Genomic DNA, 13,864 nt, shown 5'->3' with positions numbered 1-13,864 from the left:
TAAAGGTTTTCCGGGTTCCCCAGCCCCTTCTGCACCCGACCCCAATAGGACCTGCTGGCTCCAGTACCATGCCCTACTCTCCATGCCCCAGTGCTGGCCTCCTTGAAGGCATTAGCCTCACTCCATCCTGCTCCCACGCGGGCAAGTATGTCTTGCCCTGCTTGGATCCACCTGGGGCACAAAGCACGGTTCCTGGCAGATGCTTAAGAGCTATTTCTGCTGGCCTGAGTGCCCATCTCTGCAGAGGCATAGGGAGTGCTGGGCAAATGGACAGAGTCACACGAATGGAATGCTAAGATCAGCAGACACAAAACAGGTCAGGATATGCGAGGTGCCGCATAGAGGGATGCGGGAGCCACATCCTGGGGCCTTACCCTTCTTGAACTCCTCCAGCATGGCATCCAGCTTGGTGTCGTGGAAGACGAAGTGCACTGGGTGGTTGTAGAAGCGGGTGATGGTCTTGAGCGGGGTGCAGTCATCGGGATCCACGAAGGCCAAGTCCTTGACATAGAGGATATCGACGATGTTGGACTGCTCGTCTTCAAACACTGGGATGCGGGTGTAGCCGCTCTCCATAATCTCCGACATGGTGTTGAAGTCCAGGATGGCATCGCTGCGGATCATGAAGCAGTCCTGCAGCTGGGTCATGATATCCTCCACCGTCTTGGTCCGCAGTTCCAGGGCCCCCTGGATCATGTTCAGCTCCTCTTTCACGAGGTCATTGTACGGCTCGGTCACCTTCAACATCTCCATCAGCTTCTCCCGATTGTAAACGGTGCGGATCTCCTGACCCAGGAAGAAGTCCAGGAGCTTGCTGATGGGGTAACTGAGGGGGAAGGTGATCAGCATAAAGAATTTGGTGAGGATGATCGTGTTGGCACCCACGGCCAGCCCGTGCCGGGAGCACAGGGCCTGAGGCACGATCTCCCCGAAGATGACAATGCCAATGGTGGAGGAGGCCACGGCCACCAGGCCGGACCCGATGAGGTTGTCTAGAAGGATGGTGAGGGAGGTGTTGACCAGCACATTCCCCAGCAGCAGGGAGCAGAGCAAGTAGTTGCCCTTGCGACGGATGGGCTCGATCTTGCGGGCATAGCGCCGCTCCTTCTGAGTGCCACAGTTCTGCACGATGCGCAGCTCCATGGGGTCCAGGGCCATCAGCCCCAGATTGAGGCCAGAAAATATGCCTGACAGCACCAGCAGCACCATAATGATGAGGACGTGCAGCCAGAGGGGCAGGAGCCTCCCAGCCTCCTCCTTCATGAGGAGCAGCGAATCCTTGTCCGTCCACCTCTGCCAGGGCCCGTCCACGCCCGCCCGGGTGCACAGCGCATAGAGTTTCATGTTCTCACTCCTCCGGAGGAACTTAGTGAGCACCACCAGCATCCCCGACGTGTCCCCGCGGCTCACGTTGACCAGCTTCTGGACGACCAGGTCCTTGGTGAGCTCGGGGCAGTCAGTGGAGTTGTGGAAGGTCTCGGCGTTGTCCACCTCAGTGAAGGAGATCAGGTTGCTGGAGAAGGAGTCCAGCCCCTGGCCGTACAGCCTCAGGTTCACCGTGCTGCCCTCGGACACGTAGATGATGCCATCTGTGTTCATCCCACACGATTTGTTGCAGCTCGCCAGCCTCATGCCCAGGATCGCGCTCCGCTGGGGGTCGCCCTGGCCGCGGACCCCCGGCGCCCACAGCAGCACCAGCAGCACCAGCGCCGCCAGGAGGAGGCGCCCTCGGGCCGGCCCACTGCCCGGGCGCCCGCCCCCGCCCACCGGCGCCATGTTGCTCCGGCTTGGCCGCCGCCGCTCCGCGCGCCCCGCCGCGCAGCCCCGCTCGCGCCGCCGCTCCTGCCGCTCCGCCGCCGCCGAGCCAACTGTCCCGGCCGCGGCCCTGACGTCAGGTCAGCGCCCCATCTGCCCCGCCCCGCGACCCACGCCTCTCATTTGCATGGGAGGCTCCGCCCCGTGGCGCGCGGCTCGGGCGCCCTCCCTTAAGGAAGTCCGGCATTTAAGGTGGCGTGGCGCGAGAGCGCGGGAGCAGCGGGAGGCTCTCCGCCCCGCCCTCCTCCTCGCAAGCTTTTCCGCCCTCTTGGCGGGTCCTGCTGTCCTCCGCGCCGACCTGCTCTGCCTATCGCTCTGTTCCCCTTCCGCAGCCTATCCGGGCCTCGCTTGCTGGGCTCCTTCCCCTTCCCCAAAAAAGCTGCAACGGAGGCGGTGACTCCTCTGTAAGAACCTCCGAAGCAGCACCACGTGGTGCTCGGGCCAGAAAATTGCTTTTCCTGCTTTAAGAAAAGAAAAGGAGAATCCGAGAGCAGAGGCCTGAGGGAGGTCTTCAAGTCCACAGACATTGTTCTGACCTCTGCACTGCTGGGGCTTTTGCCCACCTTGTCCAGAGGCTAGAAGGTGATCCCCCAGGACCAGGCCAGAGATCTCTCGGGCCAGTGGAGGGGAAATCTGGGGGACCAGATGCAGGGAATGCAGATGGAAGGAGCATGGTCTGTCATTTTCCTTTAGGACACAAATACTGAGCGCTCCCATGCCGGGCGCTTGTTCCGGGCTCAAACAATATAGCAGTGAATGAGCCAAAGATCCTGCCCCCTGGAGTTGGCAGTCTAGGATAGGAAATGGGCAATCAACAAGCACATACAAGGACTTCCCTGTTGGCCCAGTGGTTGAGAATTTGCCTGCCTGAGAAGGCCCTGTGCCGCAATGAAGACCCAATTCAGCCAAAAAAATGTTAATACATAATATTTTTTAATCCTCGCAAGCAACCCTAAATATTTCCATATTACAGATGAAGAAATTGTGTCTGGGCACAAATCAGGGCCCATCTAGACTATTATCTTTAGAGCAGGCTTGTGTGACTTCAGTAAGACAAGTTGGAATGTCTCTCAGCCCCAGCTTCCTCACCTGTAAAATGGGGGTAAGAATGATAACACAGGGACTTCTCTGGTGGTCCAGTTGGTTAAGAGTCCACCTTCCAATACAGGGAATGTGGGTTCGATCCCTGGTCCAGGGACAAAGATCTCACATGCCGCAGGGCACCTAAGCCCGCAAAGCAACCAGAGAAGCCGGGTGCACTGCAGGGAACAGAGACCTGACGCAGCCAAATCGATAAATAAAAAGCAAAAGATGCTAACAGAGCACCGCTTCACTAAGCTTGTAGGAACAGCTGCCCTAGGCATGGAACAGGACAGGACAACTCTGAATGCTCTTTGACTATGTAGCTGTTATTGTTATTGTTGTTGTTATTGTCTGCCCTTCCGGGACCAAACTCCTAACCCTAGATTGTGGTGACTGACCAGCTGGGACAGCTGCGTGTGGAAACGAGCTGAGAGGCACGGCGCCAGGCCTAACCCTGAAATGACTGCTTCCTGGCCAGCCCTCCTCAGTGTCAGTCAGCAACTATGAATTGAGTGCCAAGCACTCAGGGTGTGGGGGGAAGACCAACCGCAGCTGCCGCTCCTGTTAGGGGGGAAGAAGAAAGACAGACAAACATCCTTATAATAATCACAGAGGCGTGCTGATGAGAGGATCAGGTACCAGGTTGAGCACTGGGTCTTGAAGCAAGGATTTTGCTGGCCCTGGAGACACAGAAATCCGTTTCACTGTCTCTCTGCACAAACACTGGTGTTTATTTTTATAATGGTGTACTGTTTGCCAGTAAAAGCAACAATCAATAGCAGCCGGAAAGAGACTAAACAGAGAGGAACAATCTTATAGTGTTTAGGAAGGTGGCAGAAGGCTGACTCAAATAAGCCCTGTTAGCAGGGGTAGTGAGTGTGGCATCCCAGGCCAGCCTAAAGCAATCCTTTGCAGGGAGGTCCCTCACTTCATATTTCACAGGGAGCGCCCAGCTTGCCAGTTATTCAGAAAACAGGACCCTCAGGTGGGCACTGGCCAACACAGAACACAAGCAGAACCTTTGACCAGCTGTTTCCACCTACCTCCTCCAACCAGCATGTGCCATTGCCTGGGAACAAGTGCAGTCTCAAGGGATCTTCTGCCCTCATATCTTTCCAGCCAGTTTTAGGACCAGCACCTTCCCCCAGGGTCCTCAGAGACTCCCATCCTATTATCAACCAATTGGCTGTATTTATTTTGCCCTTTTCAGATGTCTGTACTCAGAAGCGTTCTATGCATGGACTGAGCCCAATGACAGAAACCAGCAAAGAGAAGGAAGAACAAACAGAAGCTTTCGAGATACTTAGGTTAAAAATGCAAGGGGTGGGTCTTCCTTGGTGGCTTAGTGGTAAAGAATCTACCTGTTAATACGGGAGGTGCTGCTTCGATCCCTGGGTCACGAAGAGCCCCTGGAGAAGGCAATGGCAACTCACTCCAGTATTCTTGCCTGAGAAATCCTTTCATGGACAGAGGAGCCTGGCAGGCTACAGTCCATGGGGTCGCAAAAGAGTCAGACGTGACTTAGCGACTAAACCACCACAGTTCATTTAATTATACCCATCCATGCTCTTATTCACACCAGTGATTAAGTGAATACAGCTGATCCAATGAAGTCAAGAAATGAAATTCCCCTTTCTGTGCTACCCCAGCAGGGGTCCATACAGCCTTGCTCTGGGTTCCCAGTGTAACTTAAAGGGAAACTTTTGCAATATCCAAAATCCTTGATGTCCTGCAAATGAAGGAAGAGAAGGAATCTGTTATTAAATAGTTTATACGGTCTTAAAAGAGAGAGAGAGAAAGAAGAAAGACAGAATAAAGAAATTCCTCTTCACCCTCCCAAGGCCTTCAACCTGCAGGGAAGACAAGACTCGTTGTTGTACAGTCACTAAGTTGTGTCCAACTGCGACCCCGTGGACTGCAGCACACCAGGCTTCCCTGTCCTTCACCATCTCCCAGAGTTTGCTCAAACTCATGACCATTAAGTTGATGATGCCATCCAACCATCTCACCCTCTGTCGCCCTCTTCTCCTCCTGCCTTCAGTCTTTCCCAGCATCAGCATCTTTTGCAATAATTCAGTTCTTCGAATCAGGTGGCCAAAGTATTGGATCTTCAGCTTTATCATCTGTCCTTCTAATGAATATTCAAGGTTGATTTCCTTTAGAATTGATTGGTTTCATCTCCTTGCTGTCTGAGGGACTCCCAAGAAAAAGTCAAATGCAATATAACCCAGAAAATGTCAGAAGAGGTATTTGAGGCCCAGACTGGAGTCCATGTTCATTCTCTGCCTGGCTTGGGTCCCTGGTTAAGGCATTTAACTTTGCCTCATCTGCAGAGTTCCCGCAGCATGGTGAGGACCACGTGGAGATGGAGGTGTTTTAATGTACAGAGCAGGAGGCCTGGGCCATGTCTGGCTCCTGTGAACCGGCTGTGAGAATGGCAGAGGGACCTGCAAATGAGAATCCTCCTCCTTTGGGGGGCAGACCTGTTCCTCTACCTGGGGCAGAAGACTTTACTCACCTGAGTTTCCTCCATTTGCAAGAAAGGAGTTTAGAGAGGATCCTTCTCTGAGGGGTCCTGATACCTGACCCCCGCAAGCCTCCCAAAGCACTCCATTCTTTATTAATTTATTATTATTATTATTTATTTGACTGAGCCGGGTCTTAGTTGTGGCATTCGGGATCTTAATTAATTAATCTTAATAGTGGCATGCAGAATCTAGTTCCCAGACCAGGAATCAAACCTGGGCTTCCTGCATTGGGATCGGGGCGTCTTAGCCGCTGGACTGCCAGGGAAGTCCCCCTAAGCACTCTATTCTTGACATGGGCCTGAAGAGTTCTTTCCCGGCCCTATGGCAGCATGTCTACAGCTCCTGTGTGTGTGATTTTTTTTTAATATATATATTTTTCTTAATATATATATATTTTATTGAAGTACAGTTAACTTACAATGTTTCAGGTACACAACAAGGTGACTTGGATATATATATACACATATATTATTTTCAGACTATTTTCCATTAGGTTATCACAAGATATTGCCTATAGTTCCCTGTGCTATATAGTAAACTTTTGTTCTTGTTGCATATCTGTTTTTTAAATTAGAAATCTAGCATTCTATTCATACTAAGTCAAATAAGTAGAATGAAAACGCCATTAATATTTTAGGCAAAAGTTCATAAGTTTTCTAATATATATATATATTATACATAGTATTTATATGTACTTGCATGCCAGGTGCTTCAGTTGTGTCTGACTCTTTGCAACCCCATGGACTGTAGCCTGCAAGGCTTATCTGTCCATGGAATTCTCCAGGCAAGAATACTTGAATACAAGAATGGGTTGCCATGCCCTCCTCCAGCGGATCTTCCTGACCTAGGGGTTGAACCAAAGTCTCTTATGTCTCCAGCACTGGCAGGCAGGTTCTTTACCACTAGTGCCACCTGGGAAGCCCTTACTATTTATATTATAGGTATACATAAGTTTTGGAGAAGGAAATGGCAACCCACTCCAGTGTTCTTGCCTGGAGAATCCCAGGGACGAGGGAGCCTGGTGGGCTGCCGTCTACAGGGTCGCACAGAGTCGGACACGACTGAAGCGACTTAGCAGCAGCATACGAAAGTTTCTCTACTACACTTGATAAAGGTTTGAAAAAGAACATCAAAAAAAAGAAGAGATGGAGAAATTGAAAAACATAAACTAAATGAAACAGGAGCACTAGCATGCCTACAGCTCCCGCGGTTGAGTCCACTCCTTTCTGGTCCTGTGCAGGGAGACAACCTTAAAGGTTTATTGCCCTTTCTATACCTAGCATTGTGCTGACACTGAGGATCCTTGATGAATGAGGTCTTGAATCCGTGACCTGGGGTCTCCTGCCCCTACTCCCTAGGCTGGGATCCTCCCAGGCTGGTTTCTTAGCCCTTTTCAACCTCTGGGTCTACACAATGGGGAGCTGCGGGCAGAACAGCTGCCCGTCTGCTGGTGGAACTCAGAGCCTGAGGCCTGCCGCAGCCCCCACCCTGGACAGAGTCCTCAGGGGTGCTGTGGGCCTGGGGTATGAGAGCCTGGATAGAAGCAGAGTGAGACACAGGCCATCCTCAATACATGCTGTGAGGACTTCCCTAGTGGTCCAGTGGTTAAGGATCTGCCTTCTAATGCAAGGGACGCAGGTTTGATTCCTGGTTGGGGAACTAAGATCCAACATGCCACAGAGCAACTAAGCTCTCACACCACAACTATAGAGAAGCCTGCACACTACAACAAAGATCCTGCATGTTGCAGCTAAGACCCAATATGGCCAAAAATAAATAAATTAACATTTAAAAAAATACATGCCATGGCCTGTTCACCACTGTCTCCAAGTCTACAGTAACTCTGAGCATTGCAAGATAGATCTGTGCTATTTAATTGTTTCAGAAGGGAAGGGGCAGTTGTCCCTCCTCTGAGGGATGAAGCAAGCATGGAGTTAGCTGGATGCTGCTCTTTTCTGGGGGGAGGCACGACTAGGGGCATGTGGAATCTTAGTTCCCTGACCAGGGATTGAACCCATGCTCCCCGGCACTGGAAGCACAGAATCCTAACCACTGGACTGCCCCGGAAGTCCCTGGATGCTGCCTTGACTCGCATCCCAACTCAGGTCATCCCAGGGAGTGGGGACATGGGGACCCCATGTGTGAGAAAGACTCTTCATGGAGCCAGAGAAGTGGATGAAAACATCAGGTCAGCGGATCCAGGCCCATAAAAGGATGTGCCTGACAGGCAGTCAAATGCCAGAGTGGCAAGAGGGAGGAGCGTTTGTATGCGTTGGGTAAGCTTCCTATTGCCATAGGACAGGTTGTTCTCCTTTGGGACAGGCCCACGGGAGGTAGGATGCCCCACTATGGGGATTCAGGCAGAGCTCTGGAGGCCCAATTCGAGGGTTTGCTTGTCCACAGATTGCTTGCATGACCTAGGACTCTGGGACATCCTTGAGTGCCTAGTGAGAGGAAGTCTGGCCCATGGTGAGAGCGCAATACCTGATCAGTAACCATGACGACAATGGGAAAGAGGTAGCCAGGATTTTCAGAGGACGTGCAGATGTCCTTAGCTCCCCTATGTCTCCCCATCCAACTCCAGCCAGTCTTCTTGTCCTTTCCCTTCCCTTTCCTGCAGAGGGAGAAAATCAGTTGAGGATGAGCGGAAGATCACTGAGGCCTGAACAAGACCACATGGGGCCCCTGTGGGCCTCCGTGGGAAAGGAAGCAGGGAGGCTGGTGGAGTGTAAGTGCAGGGAGCGTCACCCAAAGGGCTCAGGCTGATGGGAGGGAGAGAAGGCTTTCAATTGGGATCCTGATCAGATAGACCTAACACCGTGCAAGCTCAGGCTTGGGGAGCCCCTGCTAACCCAGGGTCCCCTTGAGAACCTCAGGCAGCGCTGTGTGTGGGTGGCCCTCAGGCCCAGGCCTCTGCCCCCATCCCTCTCCCCTGCTTCCCTCCCCCTCAGAAGTACTGGGACACCTTCTGTCCACAGGACTGGCAACCCTAGCAAGCTTTCCCTTCTGCCTCCCAAAACACTAAGACTGCCCCCCTTTTGTTGATGTGGATCATTTTTTTAAAGTCTTTATTCGATTTATTACACTATTTCTTCTGTTTTATGCTTTTTTGGCAGAGAGCCATGTGGGATCTCAGCCCCCAGACCAGGGGTTGAACCCACCCCCCCACCCACCCCCGCACTGGAAGGGGAAGTCTTAACCACTGGACTACCAGTCCCAAGACCCTTTACTATTTTAACAAAGTAATGGAGAAGGCAATGGCACCCTACTCCAGTACTCTTGCCTGGAGAATCCCATGGACGGGGGAGCCTGGAGGGCTGCAGTCCATGGGGTCGCTGAGGGTCGGACATGACTGAGTGACTTCACTTTCACTTTTCACTTTCATGCATTGGAGAAGGAAATGGCAACCCACTCCAGCGTTCTTGCCTGGAGGATCCCAGGAACGGCGGAGCCTGGTGGGCTGCTGTCTATGGGGTCGCACAGAGTCGGACACGACTGAAGTGACTTAGCAGCAGCAATGGCTCATCACTAGAGAAAAACTAGGAAGAGCAAGATAACAAACCCTGAGTATTTACAGACTTAAGAGCGGTTTTCAGAGTCATTGTCCCTAGTCTCTGACTCTTTCTTGGAGGGAATGTCATGGGCTTTGAACCTCACCAGCTGGTAAACTGGTGCAAAGTGCTTGGCCTCTTACGGCATTGGTTTCTCCACTTTAAAGATGAAGATCATAATAACATTTTACTGATTTCCAATAACTCTTTTGTAGACTGAAGACCTGCTTAAACTGATGATAATAATGATCAAAATGTTGACCATGATGTCTATCCAGAATAAGAATTCATATAGCTAAAAGAGGAAAATTTAAAAAAAAATGAACAAGAAACTTTTCTTGATATATTAAAAGGACCAAATAGGTCCAAGTTTGAAAGTTTTGCTCTGGAAACTTCCCTTGTGGTCCAGTGGCTGAGACTGAGCTCCAAATTCAGGGGGCCTTGAGTTTGATCCCTGATCAAGGAACTAGGTCCCACACTCCGTAACTAAAGATCCTGCGTGAAGATCCCATACAGCCAAATAAATAAATGAAAAAAAAATTTTTTTTAAGGACTGCTCTGTAAACCTTGGTTTCTTTCCCTTTACCCAGGCTAGGACTTTCATATTACTGTACCCTTCATTCATTTCTCCATTTGTGTATTTTTTATATTTTTACTAGGCTTATAAAATGACTGAGTTATATATGTTCATTGAAATAAATTCAAATAGCACAGGGAGTATAAAGTAAAACATGAAAGTCCCCCTCACCCCCTTTCCACTGCCCAGGGGCTGTCTTTCTGCAAAGTATTCCGCCACTCTCTGCCCTCTTCATTTTCATCTCTCGCCTACTCTGGACTGGAGATCAATTCCCACTGGGCTGAGAACACTTCAAGGGCAAAAACTATGTCATAGTCATCTCTGTATCCAGAATATTCAGCATTCCATATGTGTTTGTAGAATGAATTGGATTTTCCTTAAAAAGAGGATGGGAAAAACACCGTTGGGGGAAAAGGATGGGAAATGAGAGGAAAGCATTTAGCCAGTAGCTTTATGTATAAAATTGTAACTGAGAAAACTGTTTCATATTTGCCCCCTTGATATCATTTCTCCTCTACTCTATTTCTTAAAAAAAAAAAAAAATCTGATCTTGATCCAACTAAATTGATGTCTTGACAGATTCACAACTTGAAAAACACTAGTCTCAGGCACTGCTCCTGAGCAGCCACTGGAATTCCCTTCGGGAGTGCCTATGAGGAGGGTGAGAGTTAGAAGACTCTCTTTGTAAATGGCCCTCACACCCACAGTGCGTGCCATAATCCACACGTGGCAATAAATCAGCCCAGCAGATCAGTGAGCCAAGTTCCTGATTCCCGAATCTTATTGGCTCCCAGCCTGACCCAGAAAGGAGAGGGCCGTTCAGATATTTATTCCCAAGAGCTCAAACAACTTCCAAGTCACCAAACACCCGTGGGCCTTCGGCAACCGGCTCATCTAGCAGGCCTCAGGGTCTTTATCTTTAACCTGAGGGAACCAGATCAGATACTTAGGTTCTATTCTAATTTAAAGCCTTTGATCTTGGATTCTTCCTGGGTAACCAAGGGAGGAAGGTAAAGGCCAGACCAGCAAGATTAGAGGTAGTAGTGGCCTCTGTTCTGGTCTGCTCAGCTTCCTTCCCCTTCTCCTGGAAATGGCACCTCCCTTTTTCTCCAGGGCTTTCCTGGTAGCTCAGAGGGTAAAGAATATGTCCGCAATGTAGAAGGCCAGGCTTCCTGATCCCTGGGTCAGGAAGATCCCCTGGAGAAGGGAATGACTACCCACTCCAGTGTTCTTGCCTGGAGAATTCCATGGACAGAGGACCCTGGCAGGCTATAGTCCATGGGGTCACAAAGAGTCAGACACAACTGAGCAACTAACACTTTTATACTTTTCCTCTGGGAACCTGCCCCACCAGCATTTTCATGGTTTCTAGTGGAGGTGGGCAACTGACCAGGCCTGAACGAAAGTACCCTAGGCCAAACAGTTGACCTAGGGTGGGCAGGACACCAGGAAGGGCCAACTAGGAGTCTGGCCTAGGTTTTTATATATAGCAGAAAAATGAAAGTGTTAGCCACTCAGTCGTGTCCAACTCTGTGGGGTCCCATGGATTGTAGCCTCCAGGCTCCTCTATCCATGGAATTCTCCAGGCAAGAATACTGGAGTGGGTTGCCATGCCCTCCTCCAGGGGATCTTCCCCAACCAGGGATTGAAACCCAGGTCTCCTGAATTGGCAGGCGGATTCTTTACTGCTAAGCCACCAGTGAAGCCTAGGAGGAAACTGCTATTGCAATTCAAATGTGAAGGGACAGGCTATTAACAAAAAAAAGCTCCCATCTAGTGAGTACTAAGTGCCAGGCACTGCCCTTTGAACTCCTTTCCTCATTTAAATATTTATAGCAGTTTCATGAATAGGGTTATTATTATTATTCTCCTTTTACAGATAGAAAAATCAGGTCCCAAAGAGGAAAAATAACTTGCCCAAGGTCCTACAGCTAGGCAAGGTCAACAGAGCCATGTCCCGAAACTGAAACATGTCTACTGCTGATGCTTTCCAAGCTGTCATTTTCACTGAGAAGTGTTGAAACCAAAGGGCATAAGTCTTCATGACAGAAAACAGAAATCTTCATTATAAAACAGACATACATGTGTGCAAAGATGCTTAGTCGTGTCTGACTCTTTGCGACCCTATGGCTGTCGCCCGCCAGGCTCCTCTGTCCATGGGATTCTCCAGGCAAGAAGACTGGAGTGGGTTGCCGTGTCCTCCTCCAGGGGATCTTCCCCACCCAGGGACTGAAGCTGCATCTCTTATATCTCCTGCATTGGCAGGTGAGTTCTTTACCACTAGTACAAGCTGGGAAGCCCAGACATGCATGTGTATGGTTGTGTAAAGAAAGTCTACGTGGAATACAATTTAAAGAAATAGAGCCATATTTTTATAACTGGGCTTCTTGTACATTAATCTTCAGGTTTTGTCCATTACTGTTTAGTCTAACCTTGACTTCTTGGCTTCCTCCCAGAGCCAACAAACCTCTATATGACTTTGGAAATGGCCATCATCAGACTGACTTAGAACTTCGAACCAGGTTTATTTCCAAAGGCAAAGGACAGCTTCCCTAGACCCCATGGCTCCCAGTCACCCTGAAGAGCCTGCCATTGTTGTGATGGGCTCTGAATTCTCTGTACAGAATGAGAATGTCCAACCTCATCCACCTCCTCCCATGGCTTCTCTCGTAGCTGTAGCTCAGCTGTACCTAAGCACTTCCCCACTCATCCACCTCCTGGAGAGGTCAGGGCTCCTCCATCCATCCATCTTCCACAGGAAGGAGAATGAGGAAAATTATACCCAACAAAGACTTTACTTGGCTGTTTGACCTTCAAAGCTACGTGTTTTAGTTGCTCAGTTGTGTCCAACTCTTTGTGGCCCCATGGACTGTATGTAGCCCACCAGGCTCCTCTCCATGGGATTCTTCAGAAAGGAAAACAGGAGTGGGTTGCCATTCCCTTCTCCAGGGGATCTCCCCAACCCAGGGATTGAACGCTGGTCTTCTGCATTATAGGCAGATTCTTCACCATCTGCGGTACCAGAGAAGTCCTATAAAACTATAGATTATTGTAATTAGAAACCCCAGTGATAAAATTTGCACATTACACAACTTCCACTCTTCACCCCAGATCCCTGAGCAATATCCTCACATAAGCCAGTGGTTTCCACTTCATTTAGAAAGCAACTCTGACAGAGGTACTTTCTTCCAAAGGGACCAGAACACAGTCCAGAACACTGCGGACAAGCCATAACAAAGCCTTCGAAACAATAGTAATTTCTGTTCTTAAGGCACTCTTTAGAGTCAGCAAGGTGCTTGTGCATCTTTTATGCATTCTTTAGTTTAATGCAGTCAGCAATCCAGCGTGGTAACTTCCATCACACCCAATTTACAGATAATGAATTTGAGGCTCAGCGAGATTATATAATTTGCCCAAGGTCATACAGTGCAGCTGGGTTTCAAAAGGGCAGAGGTTTTCATTCCAACTCAAATATGCCAGGGTTCTCCTCCCTCCCCCACCCCCAGCCTGCAATTCTTGATGACACTTATGTCCCAACTCGGTGACAAACAGGCCTCGGGATGCCGAGAGGCCATCCCTAATCTGTAGGTGTTCTACCACTTCATTGAGTCATTGCAGATCTGAGTTCTGGTCCTTAGGACACTGACTTTTATTAATTCACTGATGAGTTAATAGATTGGGGAGGGTAGGCCACACTAATTACACATATAACTAAGTGGTCAACCCAAATACGAATTTCTTTTTTTAAATTACTGTATTCTTGGCTGTGCTGGATCTTCACTGCTGCTTGTGGACTGTCTTTAGTTGTGCCAAGTTGGGGCTTCTCTTTGATTTTGTGCACAGGCTTCTCATTGTGCTGGCTACTCTCACTGGGAAGCACAGGCTCTAGGCATGTGGGCTTCCATAGTTAGTTGCAGTTCCCGGGCTCTAGAGCACAGGCTCAGTCATTGTGGGGCATGGGCTTAGCTGCTCCTAGGCATATGGGATCTTCCTGGATGAGGGATCAAACTCTTATTCTGCATTAACAGGCAGATTCTTTACCACTGAGCCACCAGAGAAGCTCCCAAATATAAATTTCTTAACTAATATACTAATATTTACAATGTAATAATATACTAATACTAATTTCTTAATATGTGTGTCTATGTTCAATCATGTCCAACTCTTTGTGACCCCATAGACTGTAGTCCACCAGCTTCTTCTGTCCGTGGAATTTTCCAGGTAAGAATACCGGAGCAGGTTGCCATTTCCTCCTCCAGGGGATCTTCCTGACCCAAGGACTCAAACCCACTTCTCTTGTGTCTCCTGCA

At 49.5% G+C, this 13,864-nt stretch overlaps 1 protein-coding gene across 2 annotated transcripts in view; it reads right to left on the bottom strand.

Annotated features, from left to right (window-relative positions):
- Window positions 1–1,791, bottom strand: part of CNNM4 (cyclin and CBS domain divalent metal cation transport mediator 4) — a 38,233-nt gene extending 36,442 nt beyond the window's left edge. For both annotated transcript variants that reach the window (XM_027554607.1, XM_027554608.1), the window contains exon 1: window positions 375–1,791. In XM_027554607.1, coding sequence (XP_027410408.1) covers window positions 375–1,776 — 1,402 coding nt within the window. In that variant the 5' untranslated portion in view covers window positions 1,777–1,791. The remainder of the gene's footprint in view (window positions 1–374) is intronic.
- Window positions 1,792–13,864: the final 12,073 nt, after the last annotated feature.

The sequence above is a fragment of the Bos indicus x Bos taurus genome, chromosome 11, assembly GCF_003369695.1.
Source record: "Bos indicus x Bos taurus breed Angus x Brahman F1 hybrid chromosome 11, Bos_hybrid_MaternalHap_v2.0, whole genome shotgun sequence".
NCBI lineage: Eukaryota > Metazoa > Chordata > Mammalia > Artiodactyla > Bovidae > Bos > Bos indicus x Bos taurus.
This window is presented reverse-complemented; position numbering and strand designations above follow the sequence as displayed.